Below are 18,051 nucleotides of genomic sequence, written 5' to 3' on the forward strand. Positions count from 1 at the left end.
ACTCGTCAACTGACATTGACACGTAGAAGTGCATGAAGAAGCGTGATTTCGCCGGCCAGGCGTTCGATTTAGATGTGTTATTAAAATTGAATGTTTTCAAATTTGTTATATCAAAAAAGATTTGTATCACTTGGAGAATATATAAGGAGAATGGGTCGCAAAAATCGTAATGTAAATAAATTCGCACAACGGAAACGCGAGAAAAGAGAACAGGTAATTTAATATTATTAAAAATCTGTTCGTGATTTATGTAAATATTGGTCAAATTTTTGTATTTTTCTATAAAATTGTAGGAGAAGAATCCACAGCCGAAGCCTACAGAGGATACGCGTAAACACTATGAAGACATAGTGAGGGAAAATGCAGTGTTTGAAGAGTATTATAAGGTTATATTATTGTATTTATAGGTTATAAGATACATAGAAATAGTTTAATCTCGTACTTGCTTACAAGTTGCCTACACAAAATTATAAAGTCTAGTCTAAGCTAGATTCAGTTTAATATCATTTATGTGCCAGTATAGAGTATTATTCAATGAAACTGTATGTGATGTGTCCTTTAGGAGATCCATTTCATACAAAAAATTTAAAATTGGATCTTTTAATTTTATCTGCATGCACGTCAAATTAGTCTAACCAATTGATTTTGCATCAAACTTTACTTCCTAATACCATTATGCTTATAATATTAGTTATTTCTTAAAACTACACTCAATAATGTAATGTAATGTTATTTCCACATTATTTATTTATTATTCTCTAAATTCTAGGCTCAAAAAGTGTGTCCTAATGTTGAATGGGACGAATTCATGAAATCCCTCAAAGAGAATTTGCCAACAGCATTCAGAATAACTGGTTCTAAATGTGAAGCCAATGCGCTAATGAATATTGTTAAGAGTCAATATTTCTCAGAGATACTCAACATGAAACTGAAGGTGGATGGTCATGATGAAGAAATTAAACCTATAAATTTGCCCTGGTATGTGCTTTCATTATTTACATGAGTGTTGTATGAATTTATGCATCAAAATTTATCTTCCAGTGGTAATATTAAATTATAGGGCAATAAAAAGAAGCCTGAGACTTCTTGCTCAAGCTCTTCATACACTATTGCTATATATATTGCTTTATTTTTGACAAAAGGACAACTAATAAATACACTTTTGCACATCTTCTTAATATGTTCACAATGAACTCTTCACCAACTCAACCAATGTTGATGAAATTTGGCATTTTATGTGTAATTTGGTCCAACTTAAGATATAGGATAGTTTTTATATCGATTAACTATCCTAATAATTTATAATCTTAATATTTTAAATTATTACTCAGCCACAGCAACGCATGGCCAGGTATGCTAGTAGTATTAATAAGTATACAGTTGTTTTTTCTATATACTCTTAATATAAAAATCCTATGTAATCATTTAATAATAATGTTATAATACTCCAAATTTAATGTGTGTGAAGCTGCAAAAGTTAGTAGAAAATAATTTGAATACAAAAAATAGTCTTCATTCCTCATCTTGATATTAGTACAGCTTGTGAACAATTAGAATTATTATTACTAAGTATGTTTGTACGGGCTTAACTCAGGTATCCTGGTGGTCTGGCATGGCAATTGCGTCTCTCCCGCACAGATATTCGCCGCAGCGAGCCCCTCTATAAGCTGCACAATTTCCTAGTAGCAGAAACCGCAGCGGGGGGTGTGTCGAGACAGGAAGCCGTGTCTATGATACCGCCAGTGGCCTTGCAAGTGGAGCCACATCATAAGGTGAGGAATTTCATGAAGTAGCATAGGAATAAAAAAAATATATATCTTATGTATTAATTTATACAAAGCACAATGATAAATTATGATTTTAACAAAAGACTAACTGCCAAATAATTTAAATGAGACCGCAAAAAAGGCACCAGCTTTCAAAGAGAATAAGAATTTAAAAGATCATGTTTCCTCAGTTCACGTAACAAAATGAAAATAATACATTTGAATTAATATATCAACACTTTTTTTGAAATCGGTTAATAATAGACAATAAAATGAATAATGATACTGTCTACCAATGTTATAAACGCGAAAGGTGACGATACCATTAAAATGTATGGATGCATATTTGTAACTAGACACTCGTCCCGGCTCTGTCCGGATATCAAGATTCCTGTTTTATCCCAAGATAGCATTTTGTCAGGATAACAAGTATATATGTATATATGGCGTGATAATATTCTAAATGAAGATAATAGAGTTAAAAAATAACAAATTTTATACTTGTTTTCTAATTGCTAATTTCGCGCGCCCAAAGTATGCGTCGCTTACTTCGTCGTGCGTATAGTGCATAAGTTACGTCATAAGTATCGCCGTCTCTCTCTTACTCATGCCCCGCAATGGCCTCTGAGTTCTGAATAATTTCTTATCATCTATTTGAAAAACCAGAATGAGATTTGCATGTTGTATATTATACATATGATTAATTGATTTGAAATGTTACAGTGTGAGCAGAAATAAATGTATGGGTATCTATTTTTTAGGTGTTAGATATGTGTGCAGCGCCAGGCTCGAAAACTGCACAGTTGATTGAATTTCTACACGCTGATGAGGATAAGATGCCTTCCGGTGAGCACTTAAATGCTTTTATTTGTGAATGTACATATACAATAGGTGGAATTTTTCAAAAAGTCTTTATTAGTCTTTTTTTTTATTATGTTATTCTATCTACTTTTTTTAATAAGCCATTATTGAAAGCATCATAGGCCTATCCTGCAATAGAAAAATATGCAATGATAATAAGCCACTAATTTTTTTGACATTTTTAGGTTTTGTAATAGCAAACGACGTGGATAACAGTAGGTGTTACATGTTGGTGCATCAAGCGAAACGACTAAATTCACCTTCTATTATTATAACAAACCATGATTCCGCTGTGATGCCCACGCTTACTGTAACTGATCCACAGGTAAAGTTAAATTGATGTTAATTTTTAATATTTTTTTTGTTTGGTGTTCCGCAAGGTTCTGTGCTTGGTCCTGTTTTATAAATTATGTGTATTGCTGGTAAAAAGAACATAATATTAATTTATTGCTCGTGTTGTACTATTATTTTCACAGTACTTAAATTACAAAAAAATATTAGGCGACAAGAAAACTTCTCTTTGCTTCTTAAAGTATAATTGAAGTGAAAATCTTAAATTTATATAAAGATGACTCGATTTATAAATACGAGATATTACTTCATGTAGAATCCAGAAGGAACAAAGCCGCTGAAATTCGATCGAATACTGTGCGATGTGCCGTGCTCTGGAGATGCTACCTTACGGAAAAACCCCGACATTTGGCTCAAGTGGTCCACAGGCAATGGGAATAACTTGCATGGGTAATTTCACTTCTCGAAAATTCTTATGGTAACAGATTGTTATTCTGTTACTCGATGCTATGTCCCTTAAAAATCGTCTAGAGCTCTTTCTATGACTTAAAATGATTCAACTATGTTTGAGTTTAATCTTTATATTACCGATTCTTTTGGACTGAATTTAGGCCCATGTTTAATTTTATTAAAATTTTGCACATTTAAAGGATCGGTGATAATACAATAATTTGTAAATTATCTAGTTAAGACTCTGGATAAAAGCAAGCGAGACAATTTAGATTGTTATATAACTTAAGCATGTTTTGTTCCTTAAAGCTACGTTTGTATTTTAAACATATATTAAATCTCTTCTTCCAGCATCCAATACAGGATACTGCGCCGCGGCTGTGAGCTCCTCGAGGTAGGAGGTCGGCTAGTGTACTCCACCTGTTCTTTCAACCCCATAGAGAATGAGGCCGTGGTCCATCGCCTGTTGCAAGAGGCTGGAGACAGCGTGAGATTGGTGGATGTAGATGAGAGATTGCCTGGCTTGAAGTTTATAAAAGGTTGGAGGCCCGTTTCCTTTTCCCTACCCTTTCCAGTCCATTCCTTTTTTCCAGTTGTCAATTACTTTCTTATCCTTTGTCCTTTAAAAGCAAGCAGCGGCAGCATAATTTTTCAGAATATCAGAGATTTTGCTGTCATTAAAAATGATTTATTCGTATATTTTACATTATATTTCAGGCATGACATACTGGCGGCCGGCGTCCAAAGACATGGTCTTCTACGAGAAATACGAAGATGTACCGGAGAAGTGGCAGACTGTGGTCAGGCCCCAGATGTTCCCACCGTCACCCGATACAGCTGACAGCTATCATTTGGATAAGTGGTGTGTGAAGTGTGGTGTAGTGGTGTTTAGTGTTGTAGTGCTCCGAAGTTAAGTCGAAGAAGCAATTTTAATATTAACCACTTCCTTGTGGTAGGGTTATTGCAAGTGCCTAAAATCATTTATTCGGGCAAATACTTAATCTAATGTTAGAGCTAAGTACATTGTGGTAGATATATAAATAGCAGGTATATTGCAAATAGATTTGTATTTATTGTATTATTTGAAGCAGAATTAACGATGAATTATTATTTTTTTTCAACAAAAACCTAACCCTTCAAATTGTCAAAAGAGTACGAAATTTTAATCAAATAAACTAGCTTTCAAAATAATAAAAGAATCAACAAAATTAGTTCACCCAGTCGAAAGTTAACGAACTCAAAAATAAATTTTTTACATACAAAAATAACTGCAACGTCTTAAACTTTCAGTATAAGAATACTACCTCACCATCAAGACACGGGTGGTTTCTTCGTAGCAGTGTTCGAGAAAACCCACTCGTTACCGTGGGAGAAGGAACAGAAAGAGCCCGAATCAAAGGAACAAGAGGAGAAGAAAGAAGTGGAGAAGAAAGAGCCGCCGAAGAAAAAGAGAAGACTGGGGGGTTACAAAGAGGATCCTTTTGTGTTTTTCTCTGGGGAAAATGAAGATGTGTTCCCGTCTATCAAGGAGTATTATGACCTGAGCGATTTCGACGCGACCTGCTTACTGACTAGGTGTTTTTATCGATTCATAACGCATTTACTTTGTTAATTTATAAGGAGCAATAGAATTTTTAATACTGTGCAATAGAATTTTTAAAAGTGCAAGAGTAAATTGTCTTTATTTGAAAGAAAACAAGATTTATTACCACACAACAACCTTAAAACTAAAAGATTTTAAAAAATATCTTAAAAATTCTGCATGCAATGGCATATGGTATTGTAACTAAGAATAAATCGTATAAACCCCTCTATTTTTCATGTAATACTTTAGAATTCGATAAATTTTCATCCCCGATGGCAAAAATTAACAAAGAGTTTCTATTCCTCCAATAAGAAAATTAATAAATCATTTTATTATTACAGATGTCACGTGGGTAAAAAGAAGAATATATATCTGGTGTCACCGATCGTGAAAGATATAGTGCAAAGGAACGAAGCAAATATTAAGATAATAAACACAGGCGTGAAAACCTTCGTCCGATGCGACAATAAGAATATGACATGTGCTTTTAGGTGAGTAAGGGGGGGCTAACTTGATGTGGAATCACTACATAGTATGAAACAAAGTCGCTTTCCGCCGTCTGTGTGTCTGTGTGCTTAGATCTTTAAAATTACGCAACAGATTTTGATGGTGATCTGTTTGTTGATAGAGTGATTCAACATCCATTAAACCTCTCCGAATTTGAGCCAAAAAAAGTTGGTATATTAATAAGAGCGACATTAATATAATACTCGTGGTCGCCCCTATATAATTAGTGTCCCGAGCTGTTAATCATATGGTTGTTTCTCCTTGTTTTAAATTTCCTTTTTTGTATATTTTTGTTGAAGTGTAAATAAATAAATAGTTAAAATAGATACGACACACATTGTGAAAGTGGTCAGCCTAACTATCCTAGTTAATGATTATATAATTATTGAAAGTGTGTTTGTTTCTTTCCTTCACGTCGCAACGAAGCGACCGATTGGCATAATTTTTACCCATAACTAGATTACCATTAATATGCCTATTTCCAGGTTATCCCAAGAGGGGTTACAAAGTATAGTCCGCTACATTGGACCCAAACGGCGGGTGTGGATCCTGAAGGAGGACCTCATAGTCGTGCTGCAAAACGATGACGTCAGCAACCCCCCACATTTGAACATGTTCTCGGAACATACGCAGAAACTGGTTAAGGATTTACGTGAGTGGTTTTTTTTTATTAAAAAAAATCGTGATATAAATAAATTTTATTTCCAAACTCTTTGCTTTCAACTTTTACATTGTCTTTTTTTGTTAATTTCTTTATTAGTCAACTTTTAACAGTAATTACGAACTCGTGACGCAATGCTCATGCTCGCGTAGTTGATACGCTCTCATAATAAATAGTATAGATTTACAGTTACTCCTCCTAACTACTACTCCTCCTACTTAATTTGGTAGACTAAGGAACCTACAAAGAAGTTGAGACTTAATGATGTTTTGTATAAAATGCAAATCATTTAATCAAACAAAAAACTTGACCATCAAATTGTCAAAACTAGACGAAATTTAAATGGTGGTTCCATTTGAGGGGGAGGGGATTCCATGGGAGGTACCAGTTTTCTAATAAGAAATAATCGCGAAAATCGGTTCACCTAGTCGAAAGTTCACAGCTAACAAACGCAACAAAGAATACATTTCGAACCGCCACTTTTTTTTAAGTCGGTCGATAATGCTTTTTAACATGTCTCATCTCTGTTCCAGCGTCGGGCAGCTGCGTGCTAGAGTACAATGATGATGGCATGGATCTGAAACTGGTTGGTTGGCGCGGCGTTCACTCGCTGCGGGCGTACACCGCCTCGTCGGACACCGTTCACTATCTGCGACTGCTCGGAGCGGATTATAGCAAATACGGTGAGTGAGTGAGTGAGTGAGTGAATAAATGAACGAATGAATGAATGATTGAACGAATGAATAAATGTTTGAACGAATGAATAAATGAATGAAATGATCTTTATTGCACACATTATACGTTTAAATTATGACAGAACAGGATGTAAGATGCAATAGACGGCTTTATTGCTCGATGGCAATATCTTCCAAGCAACCCATGCCAAGCAGAAGTAATTAGATTATAAATTCAATAAGATGGTGTACAGAATAAGAGGAGAAAGGACATAACGTCTAAGTATAACACATGAAACAACAAAATAATACAAAAATGAACATGCATTAAAAATGAAATAACACACAAATTAAAATTAGCATATTATTTGCAAATATAATAATATAAATATATAATAAAATATAATAAAATATAATAAAATTCACTATTTTTTACCATGTTTTTAAATAACACAAACATGTGTGTTTTTATATTATGAGTGTGTGAAGTCCCCTGTCCCCTACTGAGGAATGGGGCAGATGATATTCATCTGTTTCACTGACCGATTTTCTGTATGGACAAGTAGGTGATCAGCCTTCTGTGTCCGGCCAGACCGAGACTTTTTTTTTGTGCTTCCCCACGGGGATTCGAACCCAGGACCCCCTGGGTTCAACGCTCACGCGTTAATGGTACGTTGTACAATTTATGTGTTATCTGTACTTATATTATTATATAATATTATTAAGAGTTTCTATTGAAACTGATTTTTAACACGCTTTTATTAGCTTCACCCGTATTTTTGTATGTTTGTGTGTAACCAACTCATTTAGACTCAATTTTTACTTTAAACGGATAGATTTAATTCAAACTTTGTATACTTATCAAGGATCCGTGACAATATAATAATTTTATTGGTGAAGTGAGTTTTTAAGTTTTTGGAAACTATATTTTATCGTTAAAATTATTTAAATTGGTTCAATAGATACAGATAACATTGTACATCCACAAACAATAATTTTTATAATATTAGTATATGCAACTTTATATTCTTCTATATCTCAGAGCATATTTTTAAATTTTCCAGATTTAAACAAATTCAAAAAAGCCGCAGACGTTCCAGAAAGTTCTGAAGCAACTGAAAACGCGACGGAAGATATTGCAATGGCGGAACATGAGGGTTCAAGCGAAATTGAACCTAATGGAGTTACTGAGAGTAAAGGAGATGACGTAGCGAAGGAAGATAGCAAATAAGAACCATTTTTGTATGACATTTATTATTTATATTTGTTGTATTATTTTGATTGGGTGTTTTATTTTTCTCTTTATGTAAAATAAATATAAAGTACTTAAAAATTGTGCAAAATAAGTAATGTAATACAATACATTCATACATCCGTCCATACCTTACAAACTTTCGTGGTTATATCATTATTAGAAATACTTAGTAAGGCATCATTAGTAAATTATCAATGAAATAAAATAACAATCAAATAAAAAACGTTTATTCGTTCAAACTCGCTGTCCAGCGATAACAAACAATTACAAATTAATATTTAATAAGTACAAACAATTTACATTTAGGCTTGGTATAATTTGAGAAAATGGCGGGAAAATATAAAAAAACGCCATTTTGTTATTACACAGCATCCGTTAATGTATGCAGATTCAAAATTCGAACATTCAATTCTAATCGACGGAAATTTAAATAATCTACGTCATTTCTAGTCTGTCCCATACTGTCAAACAGTAACCCGTTATGATTAGAAAAGGAAAGGTGGCTTGTTTATGCTGATTTGCCAATTGTGTTTAAAATATAGGTGAGTTACAAAATTTAAACTTTTCCAAATCACAATTCACAATGTCTGCATTCTGTTTATTTAAGATAGGTCCTTCGAGTTCTGCAAGAACTAAGTTAAGCATTCTAGTCCTAGATAATAAATGCATATACAAAATTGCTGTATCCCTTTACAACTTACACTATCTAAATTTAGAATATCTGTGCAGGCTGTAGAGTGTGTATTTATTATCGGAATTTTGGCGGACATATGAAGGTAATCCAATGATATCCCATACTAAAGAGTAACTTCTTATATCAAATAGTAAAATCATGTCAATTGTAATGATATCTGTGGCAAAATATATATTTTAATACAATACAAGATTAACTAATTCACACTCTTGCAATTAATTTCAAATTCAATTCATTGCTCTCAGTCCATTCCAAAATTTTGAAAATATCCTATTTCTAAAATATATTATCGTTAACGATACTGTTTTACATTCTTAAACGTGAGTCAGTTAAAAAGTAATTTAATGTGTTAATACTCACGAGAATAAATACAAGGAAATACTTTTGTTTTTACCAATTGAGCCATTCTGATCTGCTGCTGGATGGTGGTTGCACCAATCAAAATCCACGTACATGACATTAGCGGTCGTTATATCAATGTAGGTTATAATGCTATAAATTTATGTTACCGTTGCACCTAAAAAACGGAACATAATTTGTTTCGTAACGTTTATGCCCATTTTCATAGGCAGCGTATGATTTAAAAATTTCGTTTATGTCTATATTTCAAAGACAATTTTATTAAAAAATAAACAATATGAAAATTATTCCCGCGCAAACATTCCGAGAAAAGCGCGCTTGCTAATGTCAATGTCACATTAAATACTGCTACCACTAAGCGCAGCTTCAAATATGAAGAATACCATACAAGAATAAATTCGCATTTCAACTTTTTATCTATAATTAATTCGTGCATTAGTGACATTAAAACCATCTAGTTTTTATATTGTTGTGCTGGCTAGGTTATTATATAAGCTAATTATAATAAGTACAAACAAACACCATTATATCAAATACCTAACATAAAAGAATAAACACTTATGTAAGTCATTTGAATCCATATTGTTTGATTCAAAATAAACAAGCGGTTTCAAATCGCGATTAAATAATTATATCTGGACATTAGTGTTTTACATAGGTTGGTACATTATATCATCAATCCATAAAAAAGTATTTAGAAGTAGTTATCAAAACTTATCTAAATTACAATAAAATACCCAAAACAACAATAATCAATTTATTGGTTAATGCAATTGACCTAAACTTACAAACGAAAATTTAAAAAGTACCGTTTTCACGTTACGTAAAAAACCATAATTAACAAAGTATTACTAAAGATATAACACAATCCATAACATTTTATCTTTTTCCCATTGCTTATACTCGTCATGAATGATTTTTGTTTTTTAAAATGTAAAAGGATCAGGCATAAATCTAATTAGAAACACTTATCTTATAAAAACTCTAGAAGTTTATAACAAATATAAAGCAAATTTACAGCAACTACAAGAAAAATAAATATTTACAATATGTACTTTTTATAAATGCATTCTGGTGCTCTTATTTTTTACTTACTTAATTCTTCAAAAAACAAACCATAAAAGAAACCAAAGTTAACCAACTCAGATATTCAATAAAATAATAATTTATCCAACGCCTCATGGCAATTTATCCCGAATACCTAACAATTTATTGACAATCTAAATCATTTATATTTCAGAAATAACGTGTACAGCATGATGTTCGGTACATCATAACCCTATGGCGTAATATTTTACTAGTACTAGGTAAACTACAAATTAATTACCCTGAATTTAAACAATTTTCCCTACAAAATTACAGATTTCCTTTATTTTTTTATAAAATGTATTCACATTTAACTGAACGAGACGGTAATATAATATATATTAAGTGTGTTATTATTCGCGCGAGCTGCGAAGTAATTCGCACAAAGACTACTAGTTTAGTATTGTGTTATCTGTGCAATTACCAATAATCCATTTTTGTCGCTCTTGCGTAAAAATAATGCTTCCCGTTCGCTCCGTACCGATGTTATTACTCCCGCGAGAACGGAAAGCAATAATCTACGTAAAACTGAAGGATGGGGGGGGGAGGTTATAGCCCCGGACGGCATAAAAAAAGGGGGGATAGGAGGCGCCAATTCAAAATCGGATTGACGGTGAAAGCTTAGGGGCGTTAGCTCCTTATTCCCAGTCGGCCCGAGGCGGTTTTAACGCAACTGGGTGAATATTCGAATTTCTTTGCAGTTCGCGGCCGTACTTTAGTCCATCTATGACTGAGCCAATCGAGTATAGACGTATTACGACACTTGATTTTCAGCAGATCCAGATGTTGCATCACTATCTTTCGGTATTATACTCATAGCTTATCTACTACAAAAATAAATAAAACATATCTCAAAGTGACGTCTCTCTTCTCGCCTATTAATGAACATATAGTGTGTGCCTATGTTCCTAACAGGGAAAACTTCGATCATTCTCCGCGTTTACTTGCGCGTGTGGAGAGACAGTATAGGTTTCGAGATGGGGTGGGCGGATTGTTAACAACTCATTGGACTGTTACGAGTACAATCGATCTCGCGTCATTTGTAAAATACATTATATTAATATTAGCAGAATCTAAACAGAGCTGTCCATTTTCCGACAATCCCGGATGTCCTGTCAAGACTTCTGACCGCCAAACATGGAGGTGATTAGTTATCTGTGGTCGCGATCCTCAGAAGTTAGACCGATGAAGAAAAAGAAATACACCATTGGCTACCTCTTAGTAATATGGGCACACTTCCACAACTGACGTCAAGCGTCTACATTGCATGAGAAGAAAAGGAGGGGGTAACCAGTCACAACTTTTCCATGAAGATTAACAGCTTGAGGTAGCTGCAGAAAACTTTGGGGAGGGACCTAGGTGAACCTAAGTGCCTCAGGGTACCTCAGTCTTCACTCTCTACTTCAATCAACTTAAGGCCTGTCTCTCCTGCTCTATCAATAATACCACTACGCTCATGCCCCACTCAAATAACCTAACTCTAAACTACCTACAAAATAACGGGAATTCCCTCCGTACCTAACTAATTTACACTTTTGCGGCAAGGTTGGCATCGTATATATAAAACGTATCTCCGTACATTATATAAATGTTATGTATGGACAAAACTTTAACAAATGCATAACTTCGGGATCGGTTATATCCAATTATTTTTACATTAGGTATTAACTATTAAATCTAACAAGTACTATCAAACTAATCCAGCTGCTTTTTTTTTCATTTTCATAATTGTCTATGCCATGCTATACCTAACAATTCATTTCAGGACATTTATACATAACATATTATATATAGACAAAACTAATTCTTCAATTGGACAAGTATACTGCAAAAAGAAATCTAAAATAGCCTACAATCAGATTGTCCACATGTAGATAATAGTAATTAAGTATTTTTTCATCTTACTTATAAACGGAAAAATCAGGAAAAGGCGGGGAAACTTGAAGTCATCGATTCTTATTTATATCCTGATTATATTTGTATGGTGTCTAGTATTTCAATACTATTCTAAGGAAATTATATATAAGTATATATTATTGTATAAGACATCCAGGAAATAAATGTTAAGTATAGTTTCTGTTTTTAATGACCGCAATCCAGTATCACAGGGGTGATGTGGTTTATTATCTACCCTATTTAAATTTAGACTATTTGGTAAATTACGCAATTTTTTTCCTAATAACCTATCTAACTATGTCCTATGTTTTTTTCGAAGGTCAAGAATAAATAGGTATTAGTATGTGGTCATACTAATTATATCGACTCACATTCATGACAAACATAAGCAACTAGATCGTTATTATTTTTATTATCATACAATAAATAGAAATAAAACAATAAGATAACGTGTAAACCATACTGATGTCACGATATTACTTCTTATTTCAATATACGTAATAGTTAACTTAATTAGAAAAATTGCTCATACTGTGGGACGGGGTTATCATAATATCTAGTAATCTATCTCAGAAAAAAATTACACAGATTAAAAATATAAGCGAGCATTCCCGCGCTGTCACTTTAAAATATGGCACATCATTTTAAAGTTCAAACTATGGTTAAATACTTAACAATTTTGCGGCCAGTTTCTGAATTAAAAATGTCAGAACATGAAACTATAGATTAAAAATATAAGCGAGCTTTCCCGCGCTGTTACTTTAAAATATGGCACTTCATTTCAATGTTCGAATATTAATCAAATACTTAATAATTTTGGGGTCAGTTTCTGAATTGAAAATCGCATAGTATTTACGAGTAGATTCTGCTCATAAAAACAAGATTTAAATAATTATAATCACCTCAATGAATTTTGATTTTCTCATTACATATCTTTATATGAGTTATTGAATAACATAGAAAAATATCTCGAGTTACTCTTCTCAATTCAGAAATCTACATCTTATATTATATTACAAATAATTAGTAACAAAGGATTAATAAAGCTTAACTATAATAGTGTTTAAACGCAAACTGAGCATTGTGCGTGACGGAATAATATCGTGTGGACGGTAGAAATACGGACTCGAAAATAAGACGGTTAGGAAATTGACATTGAGGTTAGTTTTTGAGGTTATTTAAGAGTATTTAAATAAGCATAAAGCTTAAAAATAAATGTGATTTAATACACACATTATAAATGTATTGAAATTCAAAGAATAAATGTTATAATCTGTTTTCATTTTATTTAAAAGCCATGCCTAGTCCACTGGACACTGGCCGTTTACTCAAACATCATGAATAGAGCGATCACAAGAGTCAAATATTTAAACAAATATGTATGCTTTTTAAATCGAACTGAAAATTAATCGTGACTCAAATTTTGTAAGCCATTAAAGTTTTTACTCATAGGAGGCCTTAAACGCTGAAGAAGATAATGAAGTTTCTCATGAATATAGTACCTACGATGATTGTGTAAGTCGCGGATTCCTTGGACATTGCATTAGATGTCTCTGCCAGGGTAGATCCCGGGCCAGAACGTTTGTGAAACAATATGGGCATTTCCATTCATCCAGGCCAATAGCTGTTGATCAATTATACACTATATTATTATTTATAGAAATAATGTATTGGGGGAATGCCGTGACGCTTTAAAGCAGTGCTATTTCCAGTGTGTGTGGACAGTGATGGCGTTAGATGACTTATAGCTCTATCTTTATTTCACATTGGAATTAATACTGCTTAGACGTTACGGTACTTGTGTACTTATTATTCTGTGGTTACGGTACCATGGTAGCTGAAGGTGGGGTCATAAGGCCAGAGTTTAAATAAAATTTGTTACTTCTATTATAGACTAGTAGTAGAAAAGACTGATTTTATAAAATATATTCAGTAGCTTTAAAAAACGGAGAATAAGATCACTAATCTTCTGAACGAGTCTAAGAGTTTGATTTTATATTTACTGAAATCGAGTCCCTGGCTATTTAAGTTTTCAGACTTGAAAATCATTACACCGACTATAGATTATATTAGATTTACTTACGGATGCAGTTCGTGTGATAGTCGCTTTCGTCAGTTCGGAGCGCGGCGCCGCATTTCTGACAAGCTTTCCATAGACCTTCGCTAAGAGAGCATTCCTCTGAAATAAACATGATCCAATGAGCTTTTGGGACACTGGGATACTGTGGGACACTGTGTACGTCAGACATTCTTCTAAGTCAAAAAGGATGGATATTTCAAATAAATATTATTAAAATAGCGAAAAATAAAAAATAATGCTAAATTTGAAAAGGGTTAAGATGAAATGGCCTCCAAAACTGTGCGTCCAATAAAAACGTATTTTTTGAAACGTGCCGTACTAGCTAGGCTTCAAGCTGACGTACCCAGCAGGTGGGCGTGCAGCGCGCGCGCCTCGAGCGCGAGGCGGCAGTGCGGGCAGCGCGCGAGCACCACGCAGCGCCGCCAGTAGTGCGTCTCCAGTGCCGCCGCTCGCACGCGCCGCCCGCACCACGTGCACGACGTGCTGTGTAAAAATTATTTTAACAATAATAGTTTGGATAATATCTTTAGAAAAAGTACCCGGGTAGAGCCGGGCGAGTATATTATATACATTTAAGTAAGATAAACTGACTCGTGTTCTCTTCACCGGGCGTCAAATAATACTTAATGATTCATTATTTTAGTGTCACAGTCACGATCAGACTCACAGTTACTCTTAGGCTTTCTGTGATAGTTATGGTCAGGCTTGATGTCACTGTCATGATTCCGTTAACGGTCTACATCACAGTTATGGCCACAGGACCACATTGAAAGCTTTCAAATAAAAAATAAATCGTAAAAACTGGTTGAACTATTTAAAAGTTCTGGATTAACAATAACACTGAGGGGACCATATAATTTTATTTTTATGCTAAAATCGTACGTACTTGCAAACAGGTTCAGGGGTTGTCTCCGTACTGGCATCCGCGCCAACCGCATCGTACACCTCAAAATGAGTCTCGCTTACTTGTTGTCGTCTTCCTATCGAAATAATACAATTATTTATAGGTATGCACCTAAATATAGCCATTTCAACTAATGTTGCAATAAACAGACCATTCATTTAATTTATTTAAGAGAACAGTTACAATCCTGCATGCCCTTGTCGGGTATAGACGAAATACATTTTCTGAACGGTAAAGTAATGATTTGTCTGCTGTCCCAAAGGGAGAGTTTTTTAATCAATGTGCACCTTATGGTACACCTTACCAGAAATAAACTCAAGATCACTACATATTACAGATAGAATAATATGAATAGTTTGAACACCTGGACTATAATATCCACTTTCATCCATTTGACTGTGATCTTCCAAATGCAAGTTTCTCACTCCAGCTACTAATTTTGGTGACTCGAGACCAGTGTCTCTTAAATAATCTGCTCTCAATTTCGGAGAATCCAAACTTCTATCAGAATCTCGTAGATCCATTCTGGAAAGCTGAGGAGAATCTATAGGCAAGGAATCTAAGCTTCTGAGTTCGTTTTTCGACGTTTTCGGCGAGCCTAAAGTTGGGGAATCTCTGTACTCCAAATGTAAGGGTTCGTATACTGTGGCTGGACGCTCTTTTAGATTGGGTTTTGAAGGATCGTGGTCGTAGTGTATCATGGAATGACGATTCTCGAAGTTTCTGTTTGATCGGCGGTAAATAACTTCTTCTGTTTGGTTCTCTTGAAAGTGGACCTAAAATGTAATTTTATGTGCTTTATTTTCTAAGCAAAAAAGGATAATCAATGATGTTTATTTTAGAGTTAATATCATAATACGAAGTAAGATTATCGAGATGGGTATATAACATGCATATTACGCCATATTGAACAGTGTCTTAAAGAGATTTTCAATTAATAGTTAGACGGTTCAATCAAATAATGATTTATCGTTACCTAAAAAATTTTGTTATCTCTCCTCATAAAAAATACTTAAAACCACTTTTAAATCTTTGATTACCTTCTCGTTTCCTACAGCAGATGGCCGTGGTGAATGTTTCGGACTCACAGCGCTATCCAACCTCAATTTATTATACCCAGGATAATTAGTATTATCCTTCGACGTTCGAGTCGTTGCATATTTCTTAGTAGGAGTTTTCTTCAAGCTACTCTTCGTTCTAGAAGTAGTGAAGCTACCACTTAAACTAGATGGAGCTAGTGTCGCACTGCTGGCGCTCGATTTCAAAGTGTAAGATGACGTAGCGTCCATGGAAGTAGTCATTCCAATAGAAGTGGTCATTCCACTGACGGTGGTTCCACTGCGAGTGGATTGTGATGTGCTGGCTTCGAGCGTGGAGTCCACTGATTCTGTGCCGTTTAGAATCTGTTCTTCTGTAGGTGCTTGGTTCAGCATTTTCTGGAATATTTAAGGTCGATTTATATATCCAAGGATAGTTAAGGAATCAAGAGAACCCCAGTGCCACCCTCGGTTTTATGTGCTGATTTTATATGCGTAATCTGATATCTGATATCGTACTATTCATATCATTTTTGATGTTTCGCTGTACGAAAGTATACAAGTATGACAATAACAGCTTCCACATTTACGTTGTTGGAAACCCCAATGCGTCTTAATCATTCAACGCAATTTTTAAATATTTGAAACCTAAGGCATGTTAAACCGAAACAGTAGTAGGAATTCATAATGCTTTAAAGACGTCGCCCGGGTATAGCGAAAAACGCAATTATAATGGATTTTTTTTGTGTATTTCAAACATTTACCTGCATATCAATCCGATCGAACTGCTGGAACAGATGGCGGTAGATCAAATTACGTCGCGTGACCGCGTCGTCGGGCGGCAGCTGCGCGCGCACCACCCGCGGCGAGCGCGCGTACGCGGCGAGCAGGATGCGCTCCGCCGCCGCGCGCACCGCGCCCGCCGCGTGCTGCGCGCCCGCCGCGCCGCACTCCGCGAGGCGCCGGACTGTGAGCCCGCTGTGGGACATCAATCATCATCATCATCATCATCATCATCATCATCGTCAACGGCATCATCAAAATTAACATAATCATTATCGTCATCTACATCATCAGCAGTAACCCGTATATTATGTTCACACTACAGGGGCAGGTTTCCTGTGAGGATTCAGGCCATAATCCACCACGCTGTGTACATGGCATTAATCAATAAAACTTCTTATTTTCTCATTAATTAAATATCGGCAAGATACTCGCCCTTTACTCTTTTCACCTGTATGTTATCACTTATCAAGGTTCAGTGCCAATAAAATAATCTCATAAGTTTAACTTATGATTCTGATTAGGATCGCTAGTATAAAATAATTTCCTTACGTAAGAACAATTGAGACTATGTAGGTGATCCTATGTTTAAAGCGTGATTTTTAGATTTTTTGACTTTACTTATTATTAACATTTTATCCAGAAGAGACATTGGTTATATTTTTCCGGTAATTTAAAAAGAAACAAACTGATTTCCTACTGAATATTGCCTTTCCTTTTTTTTTGCCTTTCCCACACAATTACATACCTGTTCTTATCAGTTGATATTCCATGACTCAATATGAGCTGTTCCAGCATTTGCAGTCGAGATAGCGCTAACCTTGGATGCATAGATGCCGCCACTGGTCTCACCAGCTGTTGCGGTATGATGTGAAGACTTCTGGAAGTTTAATTTTTTTTCATTTTAGAGCTGGCTGACAAGGGGGTCACCTGATATTAAAAATCGACTTGGTCGAATTTTAAAAATGTTGAACATATATATATATTAAATGAGCACGTGCGTGCGAACAAAGAAAAGCGAACTCTTCTGCTTTATGTGTATATTAGTATAGATGTTTATATAGATATAGGTTTAGATATGGCTATAGATATAGATATATCACCTAACATGCGGGCAGTCAGCCACAGTGAGCACAGTGTGCTGCGCGGTGGAGTGCACGC

At 34.7% G+C, this 18,051-nt stretch overlaps 2 protein-coding genes across 2 annotated transcripts in view; one reads left to right on the forward strand and one right to left on the reverse strand.

The window, feature by feature from the left end:
• Window positions 1-15: 15 nt before the first annotated feature.
• LOC119837025 (tRNA (cytosine(34)-C(5))-methyltransferase) lies at window positions 16-8,074 on the forward strand. The gene is made up of 14 exons (XM_038362506.1): window positions 16-213; window positions 294-386; window positions 770-978; window positions 1,595-1,772; window positions 2,528-2,612; window positions 2,813-2,952; window positions 3,235-3,368; window positions 3,720-3,907; window positions 4,086-4,230; window positions 4,659-4,943; window positions 5,295-5,444; window positions 5,946-6,112; window positions 6,655-6,804; window positions 7,860-8,074. Exons 1-14 carry the CDS (start codon window positions 91-93, stop codon window positions 8,024-8,026), a joined length of 2,214 nt encoding a protein of 737 aa, XP_038218434.1. The 5' UTR covers window positions 16-90; the 3' UTR covers window positions 8,027-8,074.
• A 3,667-nt stretch (window positions 8,075-11,741) lies between these two features.
• The window catches only part of LOC119837138 (centrosomal protein of 104 kDa), an 18,880-nt gene continuing 12,570 nt past the window's right edge, over window positions 11,742-18,051 (reverse strand). Inside the window, exons 13-20 of the mRNA XM_038362658.1 lie at window positions 17,639-17,770; window positions 16,872-17,085; window positions 16,111-16,506; window positions 15,435-15,846; window positions 15,053-15,146; window positions 14,510-14,649; window positions 14,170-14,265; window positions 11,742-13,710 (exon numbers count right to left, since the gene is read on the reverse strand). Coding sequence (XP_038218586.1) covers window positions 13,589-13,710; window positions 14,170-14,265; window positions 14,510-14,649; window positions 15,053-15,146; window positions 15,435-15,846; window positions 16,111-16,506; window positions 16,872-17,085; window positions 17,639-17,770 — 1,606 coding nt within the window. The 3' untranslated portion in view covers window positions 11,742-13,588. The remainder of the gene's footprint in view (window positions 13,711-14,169; window positions 14,266-14,509; window positions 14,650-15,052; window positions 15,147-15,434; window positions 15,847-16,110; window positions 16,507-16,871; window positions 17,086-17,638; window positions 17,771-18,051) is intronic.

The sequence above is a fragment of the Zerene cesonia genome, chromosome 26 (genome assembly GCF_012273895.1).
Source record: "Zerene cesonia ecotype Mississippi chromosome 26, Zerene_cesonia_1.1, whole genome shotgun sequence".
NCBI classification, from domain to species: Eukaryota; Metazoa; Arthropoda; class Insecta; order Lepidoptera; family Pieridae; genus Zerene; species Zerene cesonia.

Excerpts from the sequence above, each read along its gene's own strand:
- LOC119837025 (XM_038362506.1), top strand. The coding sequence starts at position 91 with ATGTTTTCAAATTTGTTATATCAAAAAAGATTTGTATCACTTGGAGAA. Across the intron at positions 214-293 it reads AACGCGAGAAAAGAGAACAG|GAGAAGAATCCACAGCCGAA; the intron begins GTAATTTAATAT and ends ATAAAATTGTAG. Across the intron at positions 5,445-5,945 it reads AATATGACATGTGCTTTTAG|GTTATCCCAAGAGGGGTTAC; the intron begins GTGAGTAAGGGG and ends GCCTATTTCCAG.